General features: G+C 39.5%; 1 protein-coding gene and 1 long non-coding RNA gene across 2 annotated transcripts in view; one reads left to right on the forward strand and one right to left on the reverse strand.

Moving 5' to 3' along the window:
• Positions 1-22,568, reverse strand: part of LOC148409382 (uncharacterized) — a 188,495-nt gene that overhangs the window by 141,079 nt on the left and 24,848 nt on the right. The window lies entirely within an intron of this gene.
• Positions 1-22,568, forward strand: part of LOC148409383 (protocadherin-15-like) — a 101,870-nt gene that overhangs the window by 58,145 nt on the left and 21,157 nt on the right. Inside the window, exons 19-25 of the mRNA XM_088439093.1 lie at positions 264-392; positions 6,159-6,278; positions 6,349-6,534; positions 6,949-7,185; positions 8,596-8,712; positions 12,820-12,960; positions 13,607-13,719. Coding sequence (XP_088295219.1) covers positions 264-392; positions 6,159-6,278; positions 6,349-6,534; positions 6,949-7,185; positions 8,596-8,712; positions 12,820-12,960; positions 13,607-13,719 — 1,043 coding nt within the window. The remainder of the gene's footprint in view (positions 1-263; positions 393-6,158; positions 6,279-6,348; positions 6,535-6,948; positions 7,186-8,595; positions 8,713-12,819; positions 12,961-13,606; positions 13,720-22,568) is intronic.

Below are 22,568 nucleotides of genomic sequence, written 5' to 3' on the forward strand. Positions count from 1 at the left end.
TCTTCAACACTCTTACTAATTATGCTCCTCATACAGAACTAAACAAACGCAAAATCAATTTTTAATGACATTTTCAAAGTAGCGCGGATGCGAGAGCAGTTCATTTCAGAGTGAGATGCGGCACAAAAAGAGAGGACCACCAGGGCCTAAATGCAGGTCATTAGTAAGCAAAATTAGCCTTGAGTGTCTCACGCAGGGGAGCTGTTGAGAAGTCTGAACTAATAAAAGTCTGTGTGTGGGTGTGTGTGTATGTGTGTGTTTAGACATCTACGGCGACGGTGAACATCGTGGTGACAGACGTGAATGACAACGACCCGCTGTTCGATCTTACGTTGCCAGTGAACCTGAGTGTCACTGAAAAACAGGATCATGCATTTGTTGGACAGGTCAAGGTAGGAAAGACCGCACACACCTTCACGCACACGACCCCGCACACTCTTTGATCGTGACTGAATTTCATGTCAGTTTCAAGATACGCATCATTGATGTCAATTTAAAATGACAGCTTGAAGTCTAGAACTGTGGTTCTCAAACTTTTTCCAACAAGTGCCACTTTATTTTTTTTCAATGATTAAATCTTTCACTGGCATTGAAAGCTATAGATGTCAAAGAGACATTTTTAACAACTGGCCATTAACAGCTATGAATGTAAAAATAATAACTGGGCTAGTAGTGAATTGAGTTCTCGATTTAATGTTTTGTAATAAAATAGTTAAATACAACTGAATAGTGCTAAAACATTGTTTATTTTTTTTACCACCAGAGGGAGTCCCCATTATCCACTTTGAGAATCACTAGAATATGATAAGATTGTTTAACTTTAAGTTTTGTGTTAGTTTTATCTTTTTTTTTAAATACTAAATAGAATATTTGTCAAGGTGCAAGGGTAATATGTAATTAAGTAAACTAAAATCTCAAAAGGCAATAAAGCAATACAAAAATGAATACATTTAAAATAAACCCCGAAAACCCATGTATATAAATCCAAATTTATTTGACATTTAATTAAATGGCGGTATGTATTTTGATTTGTTATTTGATATGCATGCCAGCAACAAGTAGTGTCAAGTAGAATAATTAACTCATTCACTGCTAGCCCAGTAAAAATAGATATTGGACGTCTATAGCAGTCAATGGTAGTGAATGTGTTAAAGATGGTGATGTTTCAATGTGTTTCTTTTTTTACAAGCAATTTTCATTCCTATTTTATTTCAATTACCATACATTCTTTCCCAATTATGGTTTATTTAGTTTTCATGAACTATAATAACCTTTTTGCAGAGCCATTTTTCTCTCCCGATTGTATTGTTGCGCATAAGTCATGAACGTCTCCTCCACCTGCAAAAGGTCACATCCATGACACATAATTACAAGACCCTCTGATCTACTTTCACATGTCTCCTCCCACACGAGAATGTCCAAAGAGACTTGTAATTAAACGGGGCCGCTACCTTTTACAGCGTGGATCGGCGATCATCGGCATAACTCTGCGAAACCTTCTAACTTCCTAATTAGACCCGTGAGTTATCACGCTTACGTCAGTGCATATTTGCTGGTCATTTGAAGTGTGTGCTCTTCTGCATTGGTAAATGCCGCGCTCATTTGGAGTACTTCTGGAGTCGGGTAGAACTTTTCATCAACATGATCACGAAATAGAGCAATCATTTGCTTCTGTCCTTCCAAGAAAAACGACAATTAAACAAATATTTATTATGATGATGAACGTTTATCTGTAAACCTATGACCTTTCCAGATAGTGTCGCATATATTCCGATCGTTATTCCCATCCGACATTTCCATCTCGGGAAATTCTGCAGAACTTAACAGATGGTGATTATCTTCCCAGAGCGCACAGGATGTGCGAGGTGTGACTGTGGGCCTGGATCCAAAGCAGGGTCGCCACCTGTAGTTATTAAACATATTTTCCGGAAGAATGAATGGACCTGACCTTGCTGTGCTGATGCTGCTACAATATGGCAAAGAAGGATGGGAGGAAAAATAGGGAGAGTAAAAATGTTGAGTTTGCCTTGCTGAAATGATTCCTGTTTAAAGAAAACTGTTCCATCCAGCATGACGCCAGATCATTTTCCAATGATGGCACATCTTAATGCTGACTAATTAACTAATTCAACTATGCCATGCCGGTATGTATCTCATGACAAAAACATTTATGCGGCATCAGTCAAAAGTTTAGAAACACCTTCAAAATCCAAAAGGTCTCAAACGTTAAGAGGTCACGAAATTCATGCTATTATCTTTGTCTCGCGATTCGATTCCAAACTTGGGGTCCCCGATTTGATTCAGTTTTGATTCAAAACAATTTGATTGAATTAAAAATGATTTCTGCCTCAAAGTCCTTAGAATCATCATACTATTTCAGTTCGCTTTGCAAGATAGAATAACAAAGAGAAACATTTTGTTCATAATTTATTAAGTTTTAATTTGTAAGGAACATGACTTTTTCCACCAAAACCGCATGTGGACAACTGCTACTCTTTGAATCCAGCTATAATTAGATTTTATAGTATAAAATATTATGAAACAAAAATTAAGTGCATATGTATCACTAAACAAGGTATAACAATATGCATTGTCATGTTGGGAAATTGCAGTTCCAAAATAATATGTGGAAAAACTTGCCCAAATGAGCAGCTGAATGAGACTATGGGCAAAGCATGAAACATGTGCAAACACGAACATATCAGGAGCATTATCAGTCACAGTTGTAACATATTATTTAGTGTACAGTGTTTTCATTCATTTACATGTATGTGAACAATATGTGTTTGTGTATTAATTTGGAGTTTGCATACATTCTTTCGTATTTAGTTTTATTTTATTTTGTTTATATGCTGACGTTTTTGTGTTATGTTGATTGTGGACCATTTTCTTTCAATTCTATTTGACTATATCAATTTCATTTGAAACATAAAATCAATAGAGAGACATATCATATCTATATATATTAACTCTTGAAACTGCACACGTGTGAGGTGAAAGCCATTTCAGGGAATAAAGCACCACCCACATCATAAAGCTGGGCAAAAGCAGCCTTTTTTTTGTTTACCAAATAATTCTATCAATCTTTCTTTATAACGTCGATGATTTGCCATATTTGGGGATAAATAAATGGAATTTAAATTGTAACCTAAATGTAGGCCAGAGCTAAAAGTGGCCAGCTGAGAAGATCTAATTGTGGTAGTTCTTCAGTAACTCTTCAAAAAGCAGCTAAAAAATGAATTGGTGAAATTAGTCATCACCAGCGACGCTTATTCACAGGAAAAAAAAAAAAATCTCCACTCATTGGCCCCTGGGATGTTTCTCCCTCTGCAGGGTGATTGTCTTGTCACTTCACTTCAACCATGTCTTGATTAAGACACATTTTCATCAAAGTTATTCTCCTAAAATACTCTGCACATGTTCCGCGGAGAAGACATATGCGAGAGCTTCGGAACGAGACGAGCTCGTCTGTATGCAGATCAGCGTGGTGAACGCCCCCCGCGCTGTCACAACACCTGGCCACACACGCTCATTTGTTAGGGCGGTAATCACACAAATGTGCCCTGCAAAATGTTTTATTGAGCAAAAGTATACATAGCGAGTGCCGAAGGCTGCTTACTTGGGATTCTGTCACTGCTTGACGATGAACGCTCAGGCTCCCATTTTTGTCAACAACTTTGGCAAGACACACATTAATCCCTTTGTGTTTGTGGCCTTTAACTGCGTGACGATGTAATTACGCCAGGAGACAACGGCGTGAGCGAGTGATGCGGCACTGCGATCCGATCTTAAATGGCTTTAATGCCATGCTGCAGGCACGCAAGCCTACGGTTTTATCGATGGTAATGCTTCCATATAACAGATTGGACATCTGTCCCTTTAAAAAATTCTTTACTGGGCAACATAACTGTCTGTATATCATTTTCTCCTCGTCGTTTGCCGGCCTTGCAGTTTAGTGCCGTCATAAGACTGAATTATTTGTAGAAGTTTGAACTTCAACAAAGTTGCTTCAAGTCGAGAGACACTAATATTTTGTTAGTTCCCATGCGATCGAACAAAAACTAAGATAAACTACTCTTAAAAAAAAGCAAGCGTGAATTAAACCAAGACAAAATCAGATCAAATGAGATGAGACAAATTAAGCAAAAATAAAGATAAACTAAGATCAACAAAGATCAACAAACAAACAATGACAGACTAAACTAAGCTAAGCAAAGATAAGATAAACTAACCTAAACAATGTTAACAAACTAAACTAGAAATAAAATCGGATAAACCTATTTTAACAAAGGTAAAACAAACTAAGCTAAACAAATAAGATACACTCAGCTAAACCAAACAAAGAAAATGAACTAAATTGAGCAAAAGTTAACCTAAGATAACATAAACTAAGCTGAAGATACTGTAGGATGACCTAAAGCCGAGAAAAACTAAGCTGAACAAAGCTAGGATAAATATATCTAAGATACACTAAGCTAAGCAAAACTAGGATAAACTAAGCTCAATAAAAGAATACACGTTAAACAAAGATAACATAAACTAAGGTCAAAATAGGATGACCTAAACAAAGATGAGATAAACTAAGCCAAACAAAGCAAGGATGAACTAAGCTAAACAATGATTAGATAAACTTAGATAAAATAATATTGTGTCAAACAGAGATAAACTAAGCCGAATTTAAGAAAAATATTCTAATCAGAGAAACTAAGACAAGAAAAGATAAACAATACCCCAACGAGTCCTCGGAAAAACTGTGAAATAGCGTCATGCATTTCAAGAGGGATATGAGCCTACAAGACACATAATTGGCTCCCGGTGCGACCATCGACCAATGACTGCAGGAGTTGTATTTTACTCCCGCCCCAACTCCTGTTTGTTAGGTAGACCAAGAGAGGAGTACTGGTCTACCTCCTGAAACACACACGCTGTTAGATAGATGCAAGGCAGAGGAGGAAAGAGGCTTCACTGTAGTGTTGTATATCTCTTACCTAGAATTATTTTATAATAAATTGGAATTTCAATTGTCAACTCTGATGGTTATATTTGGTCAGCTACAAGCTTCACTCTAATTAGACTTCCGGGCGCCGCTAATATAACAAGCGGTTCTCCATGAGACTACAGCCAAATGGATGGGAACAGGAAGGGACAACAGTACAGTTACTCTGCTGTATAAGGTTTAATAATTTGAGATTTAAGTAAATGTGTGTACTGCAGTAGTTCGATGTCCGAGCAGTGCCCGTGGCCAGTACAATTATAGTTAACTCCTTCCCAGCATGTGTCTTCGCAAGATTTTTTTTTTTTTCAAGTAAAACAAACTAAAAAAATTGTGAAGCACTGAGGGTGCCATAGGGGAGGTCCGAATTAGCGAGGAATCACTGTATATCACAAGAAATTAAACTTCACCCAAGCACAGTTAGATATCTCTGAATTTGCTTTAGAAGGTTAATTCAAATGATTTTCAGTGTATTTTGGTTCACAAAAAAAACACTGTAGCAAAACGAAATAAATAAATGAATAAATAAATACTCGGACACGCACGTGGTTCCATCTTTTTTAAGCTCAGCAATATCGGCGCAAGATGAGCCCTCATTACACTGAATAAAAAGAACCTTGCGATTTGTCACTTGGTTGTGTTGGCTGAGGGGGATGATGCGGAAGTATAGCACTTATCGGAAGATGAGGCCCTTTGCGTGAATAAACGAAGCGCAACGGAGGGTAGCAAGACGCTGTGTTTCTGAAAATTGAAACCGCCGTCTCATTAACTTTAGACGTTTGATGTTTGAACAATGGCCAGTGGTAATAAAGCGCTTTTGATTCCCTGAAGAAAAGAATCAACAGATGGATGAAAAAAAGACAGACATCTCTATTTCTTTTGTTGGAGTCATAAAAGACACTGGGTTGCCAAAACCAAACTAAAGCCTTTGTCTCTTATAGAAATCAATGTGAATGGCTGACACTGCGTTCCCTTGTTGAAGGTCAGATACTCTATGACACATACGCAAGCTTCGGAATTAGGAACATTATTCAATCACTGCCAATAGCGGTATTAGACGCCCCAAGAGTCTTCTTTACTGGGTTGTCACTGAATGAGTTTATCATCCACAATCTGTATTAGATCTTTACATTTTGACCGTGTTTGTGGATACTCTTTACACTAGGCCACCGATCCAGATCTTGGAGCGAGCGGTCAGGTTCACTACAGGCTGGTCAACCATCAAAAGCTTTTCTCTATCAACGCCACGGGAGCCATAAGAACCATGTTGCCACTGGATAGAGAGGTATACGTTCATGTCTAACTGCTGCAATCCAAAATGCTCTTGCGTGATATTTCAAACTTTCACACCGAAGGTGAAGGGTCACTACTTTTTGATCGTGGAGGCCTGGGACGGCGCCGTGGACCCGCGGCGGTCTAGACTAACGTTGTCAGTCACGGTTCTGGACGTGGATGACAACAGTCCCGTTTTCACCCAACAAACGTACAACGTCAACCTGCCCGAGAACAGTCCCAAAGACACAGTGATTCTCAGGCTACACGTAAGTGGACCCGAGACCTGGTCACGATTAATAAGTCAGATCAACAGAACCTTATCACGACGGGTAGCTATTTCCAAGACATTGTTCCATTATTATCACAAGGTTACATTCCAAAAAATAGCCTCAATCAATGAAATAGTCTTAGTAGTGGGTTGATTTTCATTTCCTACTTGAAAAAAAACAAAACCATGATGAGAAATACTGTAAAAAGTACTGTAAATGAAAAATATATCAATAAAAAAAAATACTACTTTGTTGATTTCAGCCCAGGTATGTTTGGGAAGGTAAGCCTCGTAATAAAAGAGGAAACATTATCTTGACATCCCATGCTGTATTTGGATAAGCGATTACTTTTTCGGAAGATGTTTCAGTTTTATACATTATTGCCCTAACCCTAACCCTAACCCTGGTTAGGCGATCGACGCCGACCTGGGCTCCAACCTCACCTATCGCATCAGAACCGATGGCTCAAGTGAGGAGATTCTTCGGCTTTTTCGCGTCAACCCAATCACGGGGGAGTTGTCTGTGCAGAAAGTTCTGGATTTTGAGGCCTTGACCCCTTCCAATTCTTCATACACGTTCACTGTGGAGGCTCTGGATACGGAAGGAACTATGCCTCCTGGTTTGGCCTCCGTTACCATCACCATTACGGTGAGTTTGTTCACAAAAGTCCTGGGTCCTAGAATAGGGTGACCGGATTTTTCATAAATAAGAATTGAGACATGACAACTTTACAAAAAATTTAAAAAAGCAATTAATTCTCACCGGGAACTGTTGGCTAAATGCTAACTTTGACGACAGTAAAAATCGGTCATTCGTCATTGGTCTTTTTTTTTGCTTGATGCCAGTATAAAATTTGTGTCCTGTTACTCTTATTGTATTGAATTCATATTTTTATGGACATTCTCACACATCTACAGTAAAACTGTGTGAGAGAGCACAGTACTCACACTTTTTGCTTCCCTTTGTAGCTTTCGATGAATGCGAGCATTTATTTTCTTTTTTTTCCAACATAACTTGCTGTCCTACATTGGGAGCGTGCCACCAAAAAGGTCAACCCAGTTGGTCTTACCTAATTACCCATGTTTTATCGACACTGAAGCAGGAAGTAGTTCTAGATCCGCTTTGATGTGAAATAAGTTTAGAATTCTTTTCGGTTGCTATGAAAACGAAGCGATTGGTATACGCAAATACTAATTTGTTTGCTGAATCGACTGGGTCATGGTAACCTTGCGGTTGGTGATTTGCATTCAATCTCAAGATTTATACAAATCTTCCTTTTTTTCTATAATAAGGGTTATGCTCTCGAACATTGTGTGTCTTGAACACGAGTTGTGGCGCAGGCCAAGGTGGAGCTAATTAAAATGGAGGCCAAACTGCTGTTTTTGCTGTTGTTTTTTATTGGCTTTGGCAAAGATTTGATCTTCTGTCAGCGCACAAAGCAAATGTCATGGAGCTTAATGAAAGGGCTGGTCTGTTTTTTTTTTTTATTATATATATATATATATATATATATATATATATATATATATATATATATATATATATATATTGTGCCACTTACAGGCGCTTGATGAAAATGAAATCTCAGTAGCTCAGATCTCAGGTAATGACCAATCACAATTCACCAGTTTTGCGAGCTGAAACCTGATTGGTTGTGATCTAAGCCCTGAGCAACTTTGATGTCATTTTGCGAGCAAATAACAAAATGGCTGAGGTAATTGATTTTTTGTTGCATAATTCCTAATTCTGCACAAACAATTAACATCATAATGCCCTGTTTCAACTAGTGGGGCCATATATATTTTTCAAAAGAAGGTATGAGGGTTGACGTCACCTATTTTTTTTTTTTTTAATAGAAGATTTAAAATGAATACTAGCCCTTTCTCCTCTCCCCACGCAGCGCACGATATTGCTTTGTTCATAACTATTTTCTTTCAAATTATGTTCCTTCAGAAGTCATAAATACAAAAAAAAGCAATTTGGACTTATATTTTTGACATTCATTAAAAATAAGGCTGCCACATTATCAGCACCGATATTGTGCTCCTTTCTCGGCAGGACGTGAATGACTTTGCTCCAGTCTTCAGCCAGCCAATGTACCGCGGCATGGTGGCCCCAAACGCAGTCAAGGGGACGCTGGTAACCACGGTGACGGCCAACGATTCTGACCCCGCGGTGAGCCTCTCCCGCTTGCCGCTATTGGTTGTTGGCGGGGACATTGTGCATGGGAATGATGAAAGATAATGACACTTATTATTCCTCCTGTGTGCATTTCCGTTGCGCTTCTTTTTTCTCTAGTTGTGTTTTGGCTCCCAGGGAGCTATTTTTTGGTTTGTCAGCTGGGCGTTTAGTATTGAACAGCTCTGCAATGCCTTGTCGGTGAGATTAAATCACACTAGATCGGGGATTGGCAAAATTGTTATTCCAAGTGCTATAATCACCACAATTACAGTAAATTACAGCAAAGTAGTATCCTTGCATTTGTGATTGTTATCCACTGTAACATTAGCACCGCGCTTAAATACTTGAGACCACCAATCTCGACTCATCTGGTTTCTGGGTTTGGTCGTTATATTCGCAGGCTGAGCTGTGATTGGTCATTATTAGGGCTTGAATTGTACTTAGAAAATGGGCACAACTGCATCTGGAAGCTTTTGCATCATGAAGCTTGTAACTACACACAGTGTTCGCTCATTTATTGCAGTAAATGGGGACCACAAAACCGCCACAATAAATGAATTTCACCCCTTGATGGACATCAATAAATATAGTGTATGAAATGTGATCAAAAAACCTTGGATACTTTTCTTCCCCATGCCCTGTGATCCAACCATAGTGTGGAGGTTGAACAGGCATCTTTCTCTTTTTGTGCACACATTTTATGTTCTATTACAATACACTTTACAGTGTACAGTGGTTTAGTTTTAAGCAAAAGTGCCTTTCTGTGAATGAAAAAGAACTCATATTGAAAGCCTGTTAGACTGGTTGATACTCTACATTAGACTGGGTATGGGAGTGTTATTGCAGTACATTGGGTAGGAACTGCTGTAAAGCGGTGACATAATGTGCCAAACGCTGCATCTACAGTCTTATCGATATACAATGTCGACATGTATGTTTTTGAAACAAAATGTGAAGCACTGAACCACACAAAGTGAAGTGGTGAAGGAGCACTATATATTTTTTTAATCAGTGGTTCTCAAATGGGGTCCAATATATTGCTTTTTAATGCAGCAACAGGCTGATGCTAGCTTTTCAAATTAAGAGCAAATTAACTGAAGAATGAAGCAAATTATTGCTAAGTTGCATGCAAATCATTTCATGCCTTTATTTTGGTATGTTTTATACAGGTGTGCTTTGTAATATCTATATTTTTATATATAGTATATACTCTATATAATACACCACTGTGAATGTAGCTTCAGTGTTGGGTAATGCAGGCACTGATTAATTTTTCCCCATCCAAAATTTTTGAATCAATGTTTTAAACGTTGACAATTTCATTTGTATAGAACTCCATGATACTTTCCCCACCGCATACCACAAGTGGTCCTGGAACCATGTTTTGAGAGTCACTGCACTAGATGGTTCTGTTATGGGCTGTCAGTTAGTTAGGCGCCATTAAGATCAGGTCTGAAACGCTGTCGAATATTCAAACTTTGCTCCGAGGCCTGTGAGAGAGCATGCCTTGAAAAGCATCTGCTGAGTCACATCGCTTTTGATTTAAATGCAGCCAAGATAGGCAGTTGCTCACTGAATAAGTGCGCTCAAAAATAATAAGGAAATGATGGAGCTGAATAATTTGCAATTGAATAATATCATAAATCTTTCATATAAATATGAATGACAAAGAATAAAAAAGTATAAGAAGTTCAACTTGGCAGTATTGCGTCAGATCCATGCCATTACTGCAAAAGAATACGGAAGGGGCAAAGTGTTATACTGTAATATTAGATGACTAAAAGAAAAGTTCTAAAGTTAAAGGGCCTATAACATGATATTTGATTCTTTTCACAGTGTGCTATGTGCATATGAATTACGTTCGGCACACTGGCGATTTAATTTTTGATTAAATATGAGTTTTATGGTACCGTATATTTCTAACCGGTAAGTAAAACGGCTCGTTAGCAGCGGCCGCGTGGCTCTCGTCCTCCCTTCATGACGTAGCTCATTGGCGGCAGGCCAGGCAATATGCATCCAGCCATCGTCTTGAGCGCTCATTCTAACAAGGCTCGCGGCTAATGGAGACTTTTCTAACACTGTAAATATGGGGCCAAAAACAGGCGTTTTACTGACATTAAAATGCAAAACAGCGTCAACACACCTCTCACTTGTTTCTCCAATCAAATCAGCCCCCGTGGGAACTTAGTATTCATAACAATTGTTCACTCACAGGTGAAATATTTACTACTGACGCTAAATTGTCTGGCTGTGTGCTCCCAAACACACAGTTTGGCCATTTGAGTATTTTCTACAGTAAAAGGTTGTAGCTAATAAATGAAATGTGGATGTTTACCTTACAGACTTTGCAAAATCTCTCAACTAAACTAAAAGACATGGATAAGGTCTGTGTGTATTTTCTCTTGCACAGACGTGCGGAAAGGTGTAGGGGATTTGCAAATTGCTCTTGTCTCGCTCCTGTCGTCATGAGCGCACTTCAAGCCATTTTCATCCGCACGGGTGGGGCTGGTGCAAGAGCACAGAATAAGCAAGGAATGCTTGCACGTTGGGAGTGTTTAGGGTGAGAAATCAACATTGCAACATGGCTAAAAGCTGCAAAAAGTTGAATTTTCATTTTACAAACCTTTTAAAGTTGTAAAGAACGAATTTCATGCTCAATTAACTCCATGGTAGCCGATCATACCCCCAATCTGCACATACGATCTTGACACTGGCCGATAAGCCGATTTCAAGGCCGCGCAATTTCCTTTGAGTCATGCGCTTGCTGTCACTCTAAACGTGGGCATTGATTTGGGCTTGGGCTTTTACGTCAATCAGTTCACTCTGCACTCAAGAAAAGTAACAATAATCTGTGGGCTAGATACGATAAAGCCGCGCCCCCACGTTCCCTCAAGGAAGTCAATGGCGCCCTTACTGATTCATATATATATATATATATATATATATATATATATATATATATATATATATATATATATATATATTGTTTATGTCATTTATACCCTCTTCTCAATTTCTTCCTACTCAGCGTTTTCTCATGGCAGTTTATGAAAAGGCAGCTCAAGCACTTGCTCACTTGGGCGCCTGGATATAAAAATCAAGGTGGCCGTTAAAGAGCAGACTGTAAGCTTTGCTTCTCGAGGCGTTTTCAACCTTGCAATCTGATGACACCTGAATATGTGATTTAAGCGGCGTGTACATGTTGAAAGCCGTGAATGTTGACTCAACATAACATAAGGACAATACCAGTGTGAAGCTGCCAATGTCTGTTGATTTTCCAGTGGCGACTCATTTGCTTGTAATGTGCTTGCAAATGTGTTTGAATGTACAGTATAGTATGTTTTAACTTATTTAAGTACACTGGAGCGTTTGAAAAAATTTGAACACATATAAATGTAGTTTTGCAACAAGTACATTTGCAAATATGTTGTAGTTGAGACAATTAGGTTTGAACCTATTTGCAACAAGTACAATGTATTGCTATACTTGAAAGTGTTTGAAAATACTTTCAAACATACTTAAATACCTTTGAATGTACATAAATATGTATATGTGCATATGCATATGTTCTAATGTACTTGAAATGCGTTCAAATGTACTTAGATACATTTGAACATTTACAATTACTTTGAAACGTTCCTGCAAATACATTCAAGGGTTACTGCATATACATTTGAACATTCTTGAGACGGAAGAAAACACTGTTTTTAGAACATTCTACAAGTATGTTTTAACATATTTGAAGAAACTTGGAACACGTGTTAACACATTCGACCAGAGGCAAACATGTTCGATCATATTTGCAAGTACGTTCGAACGAGTTTGCCAGTCAACACTGTTTACTCCACATGGTCAGTGCCACGCTTATGTAAAATAGCATTTTAAATGACCACTGCTTCATTGCAATTGTAATTTTCCCCCCGCTTTTTAAACAGGACACACGGTTTTGTATTTGGGCCATACTCATTTCCACTAGGGAATCTAATAATTTGACTACATCACGAGTAATTGTTTGTACTGTTCTTTCAATTTAAACAAAAGCGCAACGCAACAGAGAGTTGTGTAGTTTTCTTCCATTAGCGCCGTTTCTTGTCCCCGCAGGGAACACCAGCTGGTTTGGTGCGCTACAAAGTGGATCCGGAGGCCTATTCATATTCTGCCAGTATATTTGAGGTGGAGGAACTCACCGGAAATGTTGTCACAAGAGTCAACCTCAATGAAGAGCCCAACCTCAAATTCAATGTAAGAATAGACACATGCACACACACACACACACACACACACACACACACACACACACACATTTTCAAATATTTAGAACGCAATACAATTTACAGTATTTGTCTGGGATTTTTTTTTTTTTTTGATTGCCGCTCTATAATGTCAAATGATCTTTTTAAAGTCTTCTTTAGTGTGGTAGCTCATCAGATTCAAGTTGTTGTCTGTCGTGGGGCTCTGGGCTATGCTAATTCCATCTTTTCGCTCGGCTTTAATTAACGCAACACAGATTCAAAATCCTCTCAAGACCCCCAATTTTATCTCAGCTCCTACTGAAACGACCCAACGGAAGAAAAATTGTGCAATTATTGGTTATAACACCACCTGAACCACAGGGACGGAAATGCAGTTAGATTTTCAAAATGGCATATTTGTTAGTATGAACCATCAAACATGTTGCTTGGATGAGATGATATTAAGGTTTGGTTCTCATTCAGATTGCTTTGGGTGCAGCCAATGGTAATTAAGCCCCGCTTAAAGGAGAAGCAACCTTAAGCAGGAAATATTAAGTACCCTATTGGTACATTTAATCATTCTGAACACCAGGTAAACAAACGAAACAAATTTGGAGGTTATGTAAAATATATCGTGTTTGTCCTTTGTTTATAAGCTGGTTGTGGTGGCCTATGATGATGGCGAGCCGGTGAAGGAGAACACTACGCTGGTGGAGATCACCGTCCTTCAACCCTCCGTCATTCCCATCTTTACTCAAGAGGAATACAGGTATTGTTTTGATCAGCACGATTCTGCTACGCAACCGTTCGTTCTAGTACAATATTGCAAAATTGAATGCGGATCATATTTTGCCGCTCATTTATTTCAACCCTGAACCAAAATATGTTAAATATACCCTTGCTTAAAAAAAAAAAAAACACACACACAAAGTGTACTGTATTGAGGGTGAGAAATTGATGGCCATTGATGACTGAAAGAACCCAATAAACATCTCAAAATACTCTTTAAACACCTCAGTATCAATAATCATGCCAAATAAAGCATACACCACAAAAATACTACAGTCGTCTCTTTCAGTCGGCAGAAAAAGCTTGATTGATGAGGAGCATTCCATACTTAAACAACAACAAAAAAATGGCAGACTGAAACAAAACGTTTTGCTGCCATCTAGCGGTTGACAATGGAATTACACCAAAAATAATCAGGAAGAAGAATGTAGGGAGATAAGTATATTCAAATTCGTTCAATTTGCATATTCAAAAACCATCATGTACTCAACAAAACTATATTTATCTGTCTTGCACTTTCAATGGAATACAACCACATTCATTACACTGGGTGTCAGTCCCCTGCCGACAGTGAGCGAAGGGGTGCGATCTCAGACAATTTCCTCCTCAGAGCATTCCACCCTCACATCAAACATATACTGTATTGACACTGCTTTCATTTTCAATTATATGACAGCTTCTCATTTCCCGCCATTTTCAACCATCGTTTATCACATCGTATGCTCGTCATCTCAACACCTCAGAATGATGCTGGAGCAAAACATCGATCTTGCTTCTTGTCAGATGTGCTACTTTTCTTAATATGGAAGAAACCTCATTTTGACGGCCACATACGCATTTTCACTTTTTAGAAAGATTTAAAAATTTCACTTGAGATGTTTAAGACTATGCCCAGTGTGTTGTGTGTGCGTTATGCGTATATGCACCAGTTGGCACTCACACAAGTGATTAATTGCTTTCTGTTCAATTTAGGGCTGCTGTCAAAAGTAAAAGTCAAGTCTGACTCGCAAATATCCGAGTCTCAATCGTCCAATTCAAGTTTAAGTCACATAGGTCCATGTCCAAGTCAAGGAAGAGTCACAAAGATCAGAATACGAGTCAAGTCTGAGTCACAAAGGTATCAGTCCGAGTCAAGTTCATATCACAAAGGTCTGATTCTGGGTCAAGTCTGTCACAAACATACAAGTCTGACTCAGGTCCGAGGCACAGAAGTCAGTCAAGTCCAATGTCTGAGTTCAGATTCAGAAAAGCTTAAGAGTTACTTTCAAGACAGAAAAACATTCTTTTCATGACAAAAATTTGAGAAATTTCGCTGCACTCAATACTCGCTGAAAGAAACAGTGCGTGCTTTGGCGCTTGGAGTTAACCACTGAAATGGCAATTTTGATCTGAGCAACTTTATTTCAAGTTTTTTAATGGAGACAGATTTGACTTGATTTGATTTGATACATGTCTATGTATTTCAAAGAATAATGATCCTGTTTGGTTGGACTCGATGCGCTCGCAACTTTATAGTTCAAATGAATTTTCTTACATCCCTAACAATGGCTGAAGTGGCAATTTTCATCCGAAGAACTTTATTTCAAGTTTTTTTTTAAAGGACATTCATTTTTTAGGAATAAAAGTTGGACCCGGTCGAGTCGACATAAAATATTTTGTGTGTCGAATGCCAAGAAGTCCAAAGATCCCAACGCATAAATTTAGAGACTGCCAGGTAGACAAAAATGAAGTACTATGATTGACATGTCACTGTCAATACATTTTCAATATGGTTTGCCTCGCACTTGAAGCAAGGTAGAGCTCATGTATTTGAAGGAAAATGCTGATGTGATACAAAAAGAGAGCAAGTGAGCAAGAAGCCATGCCATGAAGTAATATCATTCTGCTGTCATGAATATGGAACATATCTTCCAGCAAAAATCATGTGCTTGTCTGTTTATTTGAGGCTGCATCTTTTTGAACCTGTAATCCCGTTATTTTTTTTTTTCCCAGTCAATGCGTGTGTATGTGTATGTACGTGTGTGACTGCTCACGCAATTTCAATTAATTAGCCCGGTGTTATTGAACAGAGGAAAACCTTTGCACTATTGTGGTTTTAAAGGCTTACTAATGCAACCTAATGAATTTTTATGGTTTCAAGCGGCAGTCACCGAGCCATGGGCAAGGCTGAATATGTAATATTGATTTGTATACTGAACAGGAGAACCACAATGAATAGGAGAGTGGTTGGGCAGCAATGTGTCATCTCTTATTTCTCCTGTGAAGAATTGCAATCCCGGTGGTGGCGCTTTTGCCATCCGAGTCGATTGAGTGTAAAACAGATGAATGGATAGAAGTATGGGTGATTTGCACAAGTTAGGTGGACGGGCGAATGGATCAGCAGGTTGTTGGGTTTCTGATGGCGCAGCACGTATAAAAAGTGAATAGGTGAATGGATGTAACACCCCAACTAATAGAGTTGGAGCAAGTGTTTGGAAGGACTGACAAATGATCAAGGACAAGATTGATGAATGGCTTTTGGGATGGACGGACGTAAGTACGAATGGATGGGTCAAATGTAGAGAATATGCATGACGGATGTCCGATCAAAGGTGAGCTCTATGGATTAACATCTCTTCATCAAAGATGTAGCTCTGAACTACAGATTTTTTGTCATAACTCCAAGTTAGGAAACTGAGAAACAAAATCTACTTTTGCGTCAAATACTGTATATCATCCTCCGTGAGATTTCATTTGAAAGGCCAGGATGTCCTTAGCACCGTCGGATTCAGTGGGGTAACTCAAATAGCTCAAAAGATAGAGACAAAATCAAATGTCGAATACAGTGGAAACAAATGAATAAACTATCTTGGAAGGATATAATATTTCCACAGACTGAATAGAAGAATGGAATCTTTGGCCCTGTCTCCAACAATGGGTTTTACCCTACACTACTCTACGCCGCTCTACACTGCATTGCCACCGCCACTCCCCAGCAGATAAAGAAGTTATGAAGTTCTATAGGAGCATTCACACAGTTATTTTCCTAAAACTAACTACTCTAACACGATCTACAACTGAACCCTTTACTTTATGCCAAAAAGATCAAGTAAACCACTGTGGAGCCTATTTTGCTTGATGCAGAAGAAGGTCTGATCTTTCTCCAAAAAGGTCTGAATTCTCAAGTTATTCTATCTTGGTTGCCCACTCACAGGAGGGTGACGCTGCGTAACCCATGTGACTATGTCTGACCTTTGGGACTTAACAGGTTCCAACTAGATCTGTTCTGTCAGGGTGCAGATAGATGGGAAGATGCAGAGCAAGAAAAGGTCAGTGACACGACAGGCTAGCTCAAGTCACCTATCTAATACTATGTGCCAAAGAGGCCTTACCTAACGATGGCGCCAAAATACAACTTTAATATTAGAGATTGCTTCTTGTGGCGATTTAAGATCCAACTGAAAGCAGAAAAACAGCAAGTGGACACATTTTGCAGCACATTACAGAGAATATATATATATTTTTTTTGGTCTGAGTTCCTTTGATCTCAGGCTTTGTGACTGGTTTTACAAGAAGATTGACACTGTCAGGACCACAGGAACCAGGAGAACATGTGGCATTGGAAGAGTTTGGTGATATAGGTGGCAGCAAGGTTATCCAGGGATTCGAAGAAAGAAAGTATGGTTTTGAAATCGACTAACCGGCAGCCGTGATGTGGTGTCCAGAGTAGTTTTTTGTAGAGCAACTGGTGGCAGAATTATGCACATATGCCATTCATAGCTTGCTAGCTCTTGTAGCTAGCATTTTATTACATATTCCTCTGCAAACCACGGCGCCTGAAAAGAAATCCCAAAAGACCCAACCGTATTCCATTGTGCACTGTGACTTTTAAGAAAATGTAAAGATTTTAATTGTGCCTTGTGGTCTGGAAAGACAAAGTGTATAATTGTAGCAGCCTTTTGCAGCTCATGTACGCTTTCTCTCTTTTTCATGTGTCACGCTTAGTCACTCAAGGGGCACCCTTGCACCTGCACCATCAGTATGCAGCTCACATCACACTCACATGAATAGTTAACCGTGCCCACTGGCAATTAGCGGTGTGAGGATTAAGAGAACAGGAAAAAAACGAGCTCTCTGAAAAGATTATTTAAAACACGTTGTGAGCATGCGTAACAGTTGCATGGGTGCTTATGGCCTAGCGTGTATGTGTAAAAGCAGGTTTTCCTCCCGCGTTGTCACAATTCCCCACAGCCTGTTACTAACTTAATGGATCTAATTATCAACCTTGTCGCCAGCGTTAAGAGGCAAATCGCCTCTAAACATCAAAGCGGCGTGATCGCACGTGACGATCTGATGCTTTTTCTTACACCATTACAGAGATGGCGATAAGGCGGTAATTCATGCCAGGAGATTCGGATGAATCTGGCCTTGTCGTACCCATGTTGTGTTCAGGAATCTCTGGCACCGAGTGGAAAGTCCGGGATTTATTTTTTCATCCAGTTGGGCAATAGCGAAGCCACAGCTGTCGGTTGTACATTGAGCGATGCATCTATTACCTCTGGCAAATTGATCCACCGTTAATTCATTGCGAGTCCACAGGTGCAATCCTTAATCTCGCTGTTGGAATTTGATAGAATGGTTCGGTTTTGCAGCAAAGACACACAAAGGTAATCCGTTCTATCTGATTTAACTAATTAAGGAAAACGTGTGAAGTGGGATAACAATCTCAAACTCTTTAATGATCCAGTGATCCCATTTAGATTTTTTTTCATTGCTTTCGAACACAAAGAATAAGACTGCATTTCTCGCTTAAGCTGGGTGTGCACTTTACGATCTTAAAATTGAACACGCTGCACAAGTTAATCACATGCCATGACTGGCATTAACAACATTTTTATGTGTTTGTTTTTTGTACCAATATCATTTTTGATCAGTAAATGTAACATTTAAAAGTTGAGCGACACGACACGTGATATAACGACCAATCAAAAAATGCCATGTCTTATCAAATTTGCTTTTTCTAACAAAAAAAATCTAGATATAATTAGGAACCACTATCCAGATCTGTATATTTTGTGTTTTAGTCCAACTCCTAATTAGGAGTATGCAATTCTGCAAAAGACAGTTTGATGTGTTTTCCAATGCATGAGTTGCAATTCAAGAACGCTTTCATTTGAAAGTGGAATGATTTGTATCAGTTCGACTGGGGAATTATGATTCGATTTCTTTTGGTAAGACTCAGTTCAAGGAGATATGATGTACGAACTTTTTTGTTGTCATTTTACACGCTTTTGAATAAACTTGTCAGGACTGTAAATGTTGCATTAGAGTCTAAGATATATCTCTCCAGTAAAAGATGATTTGATACATATCTATGTATTTCAAAGAATAACGATCCTGTTTGCTTGGACTCGATGTGCTTGCATCTTTATAGTTCAAATGAGTTTTCTTACATCCCTAACAATGGCTGGCCATGTTCCTCTGTGTACATTGAGCCTACTTGGTTTGTAAAGTCGGATATTCTGAACACTAACTCAAGAAACAACACGCACAAAATATTGAGTTTGCCACGCTTGAGTGGTTTATGGAAGCATCGGCGGATCAAACATCCCAAAATAACACCTCTCGACAACGCCCTGAGAGAAAGCGCTGCTCGGGCATCGCTGAGGTCTGATATTTAGAAGAGTTTGTCATCGTCTCTTAACATCTCTGTGATGTGACATGTTTATGAAAGGCAATCAAGGCGACCGTGAACAGACTCTTGAATGTAACTGATGTACAAGTAGGAGGCTGAAAGAGACCGTGAGATTGAATGTCAGTCAAGCCGGAGAGAAATGACACGGCGAGCGCACTATAATTGGGAAATAATGATGTGAATGAGCGTAGCAAAAAGAAACATTGGCATGCAAGCTGCAGACGATCAGAATACCTGTTGGATTGAAATGCACAAGAGTAACGTAAAGACTCTCTGGATGGACGAGGAGATAGCCACAGTCGAGATGACGGGCAAGCAGATTGACGCTAAACGCTAGTGATGTTGCGCTTGAAGCAGATGCTCGACTAAAGTGTCAAACGCTCTCGGCGAAGCGTCACAATACGTTGTTTGGACGTCCCCTTTGCAGCCAGCGGAACATATAAGTGATGTTACGCTCGAAGCTGATGCTCCACTTGTAACCGACTGTAACGTCACTTGTGTTGGTGAGAGAAAAACTATGAAAACCAAGGAGAAAAGGATAGTTATAATGTATGTCTCAAATAATGATATAATGACATTTTATAAAAGTAAGGAGTTTCAAAATTGATAGGCAATATAATGAAAACAGATTATCATTTGCGGTATGCGTATTGCATCACTTTATACTGCAATACACAGATATAGATATTACTGTAATTTCAACACCACTGCTTCAAAATAATTCAGCGTTTCGGATAGCAGTGTCGTGACTCACAACAATGACTCGTTTGAAACGCTTCAAAACAGTGACTCATTTCAACACAACTGCTTCAGATTGATTCAGTGGTTCAGAAAGCTTTGGTTTGACCATCGCCACTACTGCTTTGAACAGGAATACATCGTGTAAGCTCGTCTGTACACTTGTCTGCTTCATGTTGCACTTTTGAATTTCAATCAAGCTTTAGTCTCTGTAAAGGCAGAGTAACACCCATCCCGGGTAGATGAGGTCACACAGAAGTGACATGAAATACAGCAAAACGAAAACCAGTTTGAAACTCTCAGGCTACAATGTAAAAGGAGCAGAGACTTAAAAGGACACAAAGTTACTGAAACGTTCCTATCAAATCCAAAATGTCAGGACACAACATTCTTCTGGTCCCCTGCCGGTTTCATCAAGAAGGTTCAAGGAGCCCCGCTGATTCTGACCTGCGTCCCCTCCCGCCATGGCCGCTACATGTTCTGACTTTCTATTCATTGCCTGATGAAACTGTTTATAATGTTTGGACATTCTGCAGCTGTTTTTGCCCCGTGTTGATTGTGGACACTGGGATACCGTAGAAACTCGGCAACAAGCCTGATTGCAATATAACCCCAATAAGTGATGCGCAGATGAGGCTCCGCTGTCAAGTGTCTACTAAAAATTGGGGACAAAGGGATAATGAAAGCTGACATGAATTGATGAAGTGGAGTGGTGAGACAAAAAGCTTTTGATTACAGATAAGGGAGATAATCTTTCCGAGGCAAGTCAACTGTTATAATGGCATTAAAAGAGGCGATTTATCACCGAATTGTTGGATTAAGCTACTTTTGCCGAGTCACCTCTTTTCGAAACTTTTAGTCCCTCTCAAGTCTGCTCTGTATTTCAACAGCGCCTCCACTCAGGTTCAGAGCAACTCTTAAGCTGTTTGATAGTCGCGTTTGGCAATTACAGCGGTGGCGTCAAGGGCAAAGTGGTAGCATGGCGAGGCGGAAGACAAATGTTGAGGTGCGACTGCTTGACAGGAAGGCAAGAAAAAGAGAGCGTCGCTTTGAGAGTTGGCGAGAACTTGAGATGGGTGATTGACAGGCAAAAAATGAAGACGTTGTGCCTGAGCAAATGTGATGGAGTGGAGAGAGGTATGATATGGCAAGAGGGGAAAGTTCCACAGAGTACAAAGAATGTATTTTTATCTCTCACACATGGATGTAAGAGCCGCTTTGGGAGTAGTAATGGCAGACTACTCCCGGATGGAATTCATTTGAATCAATGCTTGGTAGCTATTGCTCAAACCAACGAGAACGAGTATTTTTCTGTGTAGAGTGCTATCAACACATATTAGATGTGTCAGAAACGTTTCAGGACTACTGTCAGCAGTTGTTAGTGATTGTGTTTGTAATTTCTAACGTCTTTGTTGTGCTAAATGCAGTGAGTTTCCTAGTGCACTTTTTTCCCAACCAGTGTTCGGTGAGATATAGTCAGATTTGCCATGGGGAATGATCAGATTGTGTGGTTTTTTTTTTGGGGGGGGGGGGGTTGCAATGTGGATTGGTTGGTAGGAATGTGGGATGGTTCTTGCCCAATGGCTGTCAAGACATCACTGCACTATATAGCACAATATGTTTTCTGTAATCTATATTGTTTATGTGTATCTATTTGTATTTGGTACATGCAGCATCCACTTCAGCCTGTGGGCCTGGAAGGGGGCTCCTCCCACCTGTGGTACCTTCTGGAGGTTTCTGATTTTCCCCTAATTGGGGTTTTTGAGTTTTTCCTTCCCCTGCTGGGAGCTTCGACAGGGGATGCTGTTGTGTACCTTACACTGAAAAGATGTATGACTTCTTTTTTCGAAAGAAGTCTGCACATGACCTCTCTTCATCTGTGAAGCCCTTTGAGGCTTCGGTGATTTAGGGCTATACAAATAAAATTTGATCGATTTGATTGAGGTGCCACTACATTAGATTGGCGGGGCCGACAGTCGTCAGTCTCGACAATGAGTCTGTGACAGTGTTTTCGAAAAGGAAGAACGCTAACTCCGAACTGGGCCCTGAACAAAACTGAGCCAGATGGAGGCACTGGTATGAGTGGATAAATTAAAGCAAAGACGGCGAGCTCGAGCAAAGCCTCTGGCGCGAGACATTGCGACAAACGCTATCTTTCATTTGGATTTACTTTCACCGAAGACACAATTACACCATTACCGTTGTGCCTGGTGTGTGGTGAAAAGTTATTCCATCAAGAAGGTGGACCATTTTGTTCGCTTACATAAACACACAGAAACAAGCAACTTCCATTCTCCCAAATGTAAATGAGAGAACCCTGAAAGCTAATATAGGCTACGGAGGTTCATTCATCAATTGAAGAAAAAAGAATGTCACTCGTCACTTGATTTTTGTTTTGTTTTTTAGCGCCCGGATTT

The sequence above is a fragment of the Hippichthys cyanospilos genome, chromosome 17, assembly GCF_059441005.1.
Source record: "Hippichthys cyanospilos isolate Australia breed blue-spotted pipefish chromosome 17, RoL_Hcya_1.0, whole genome shotgun sequence".
Classification (NCBI taxonomy): domain Eukaryota; kingdom Metazoa; phylum Chordata; class Actinopteri; order Syngnathiformes; family Syngnathidae; genus Hippichthys; species Hippichthys cyanospilos.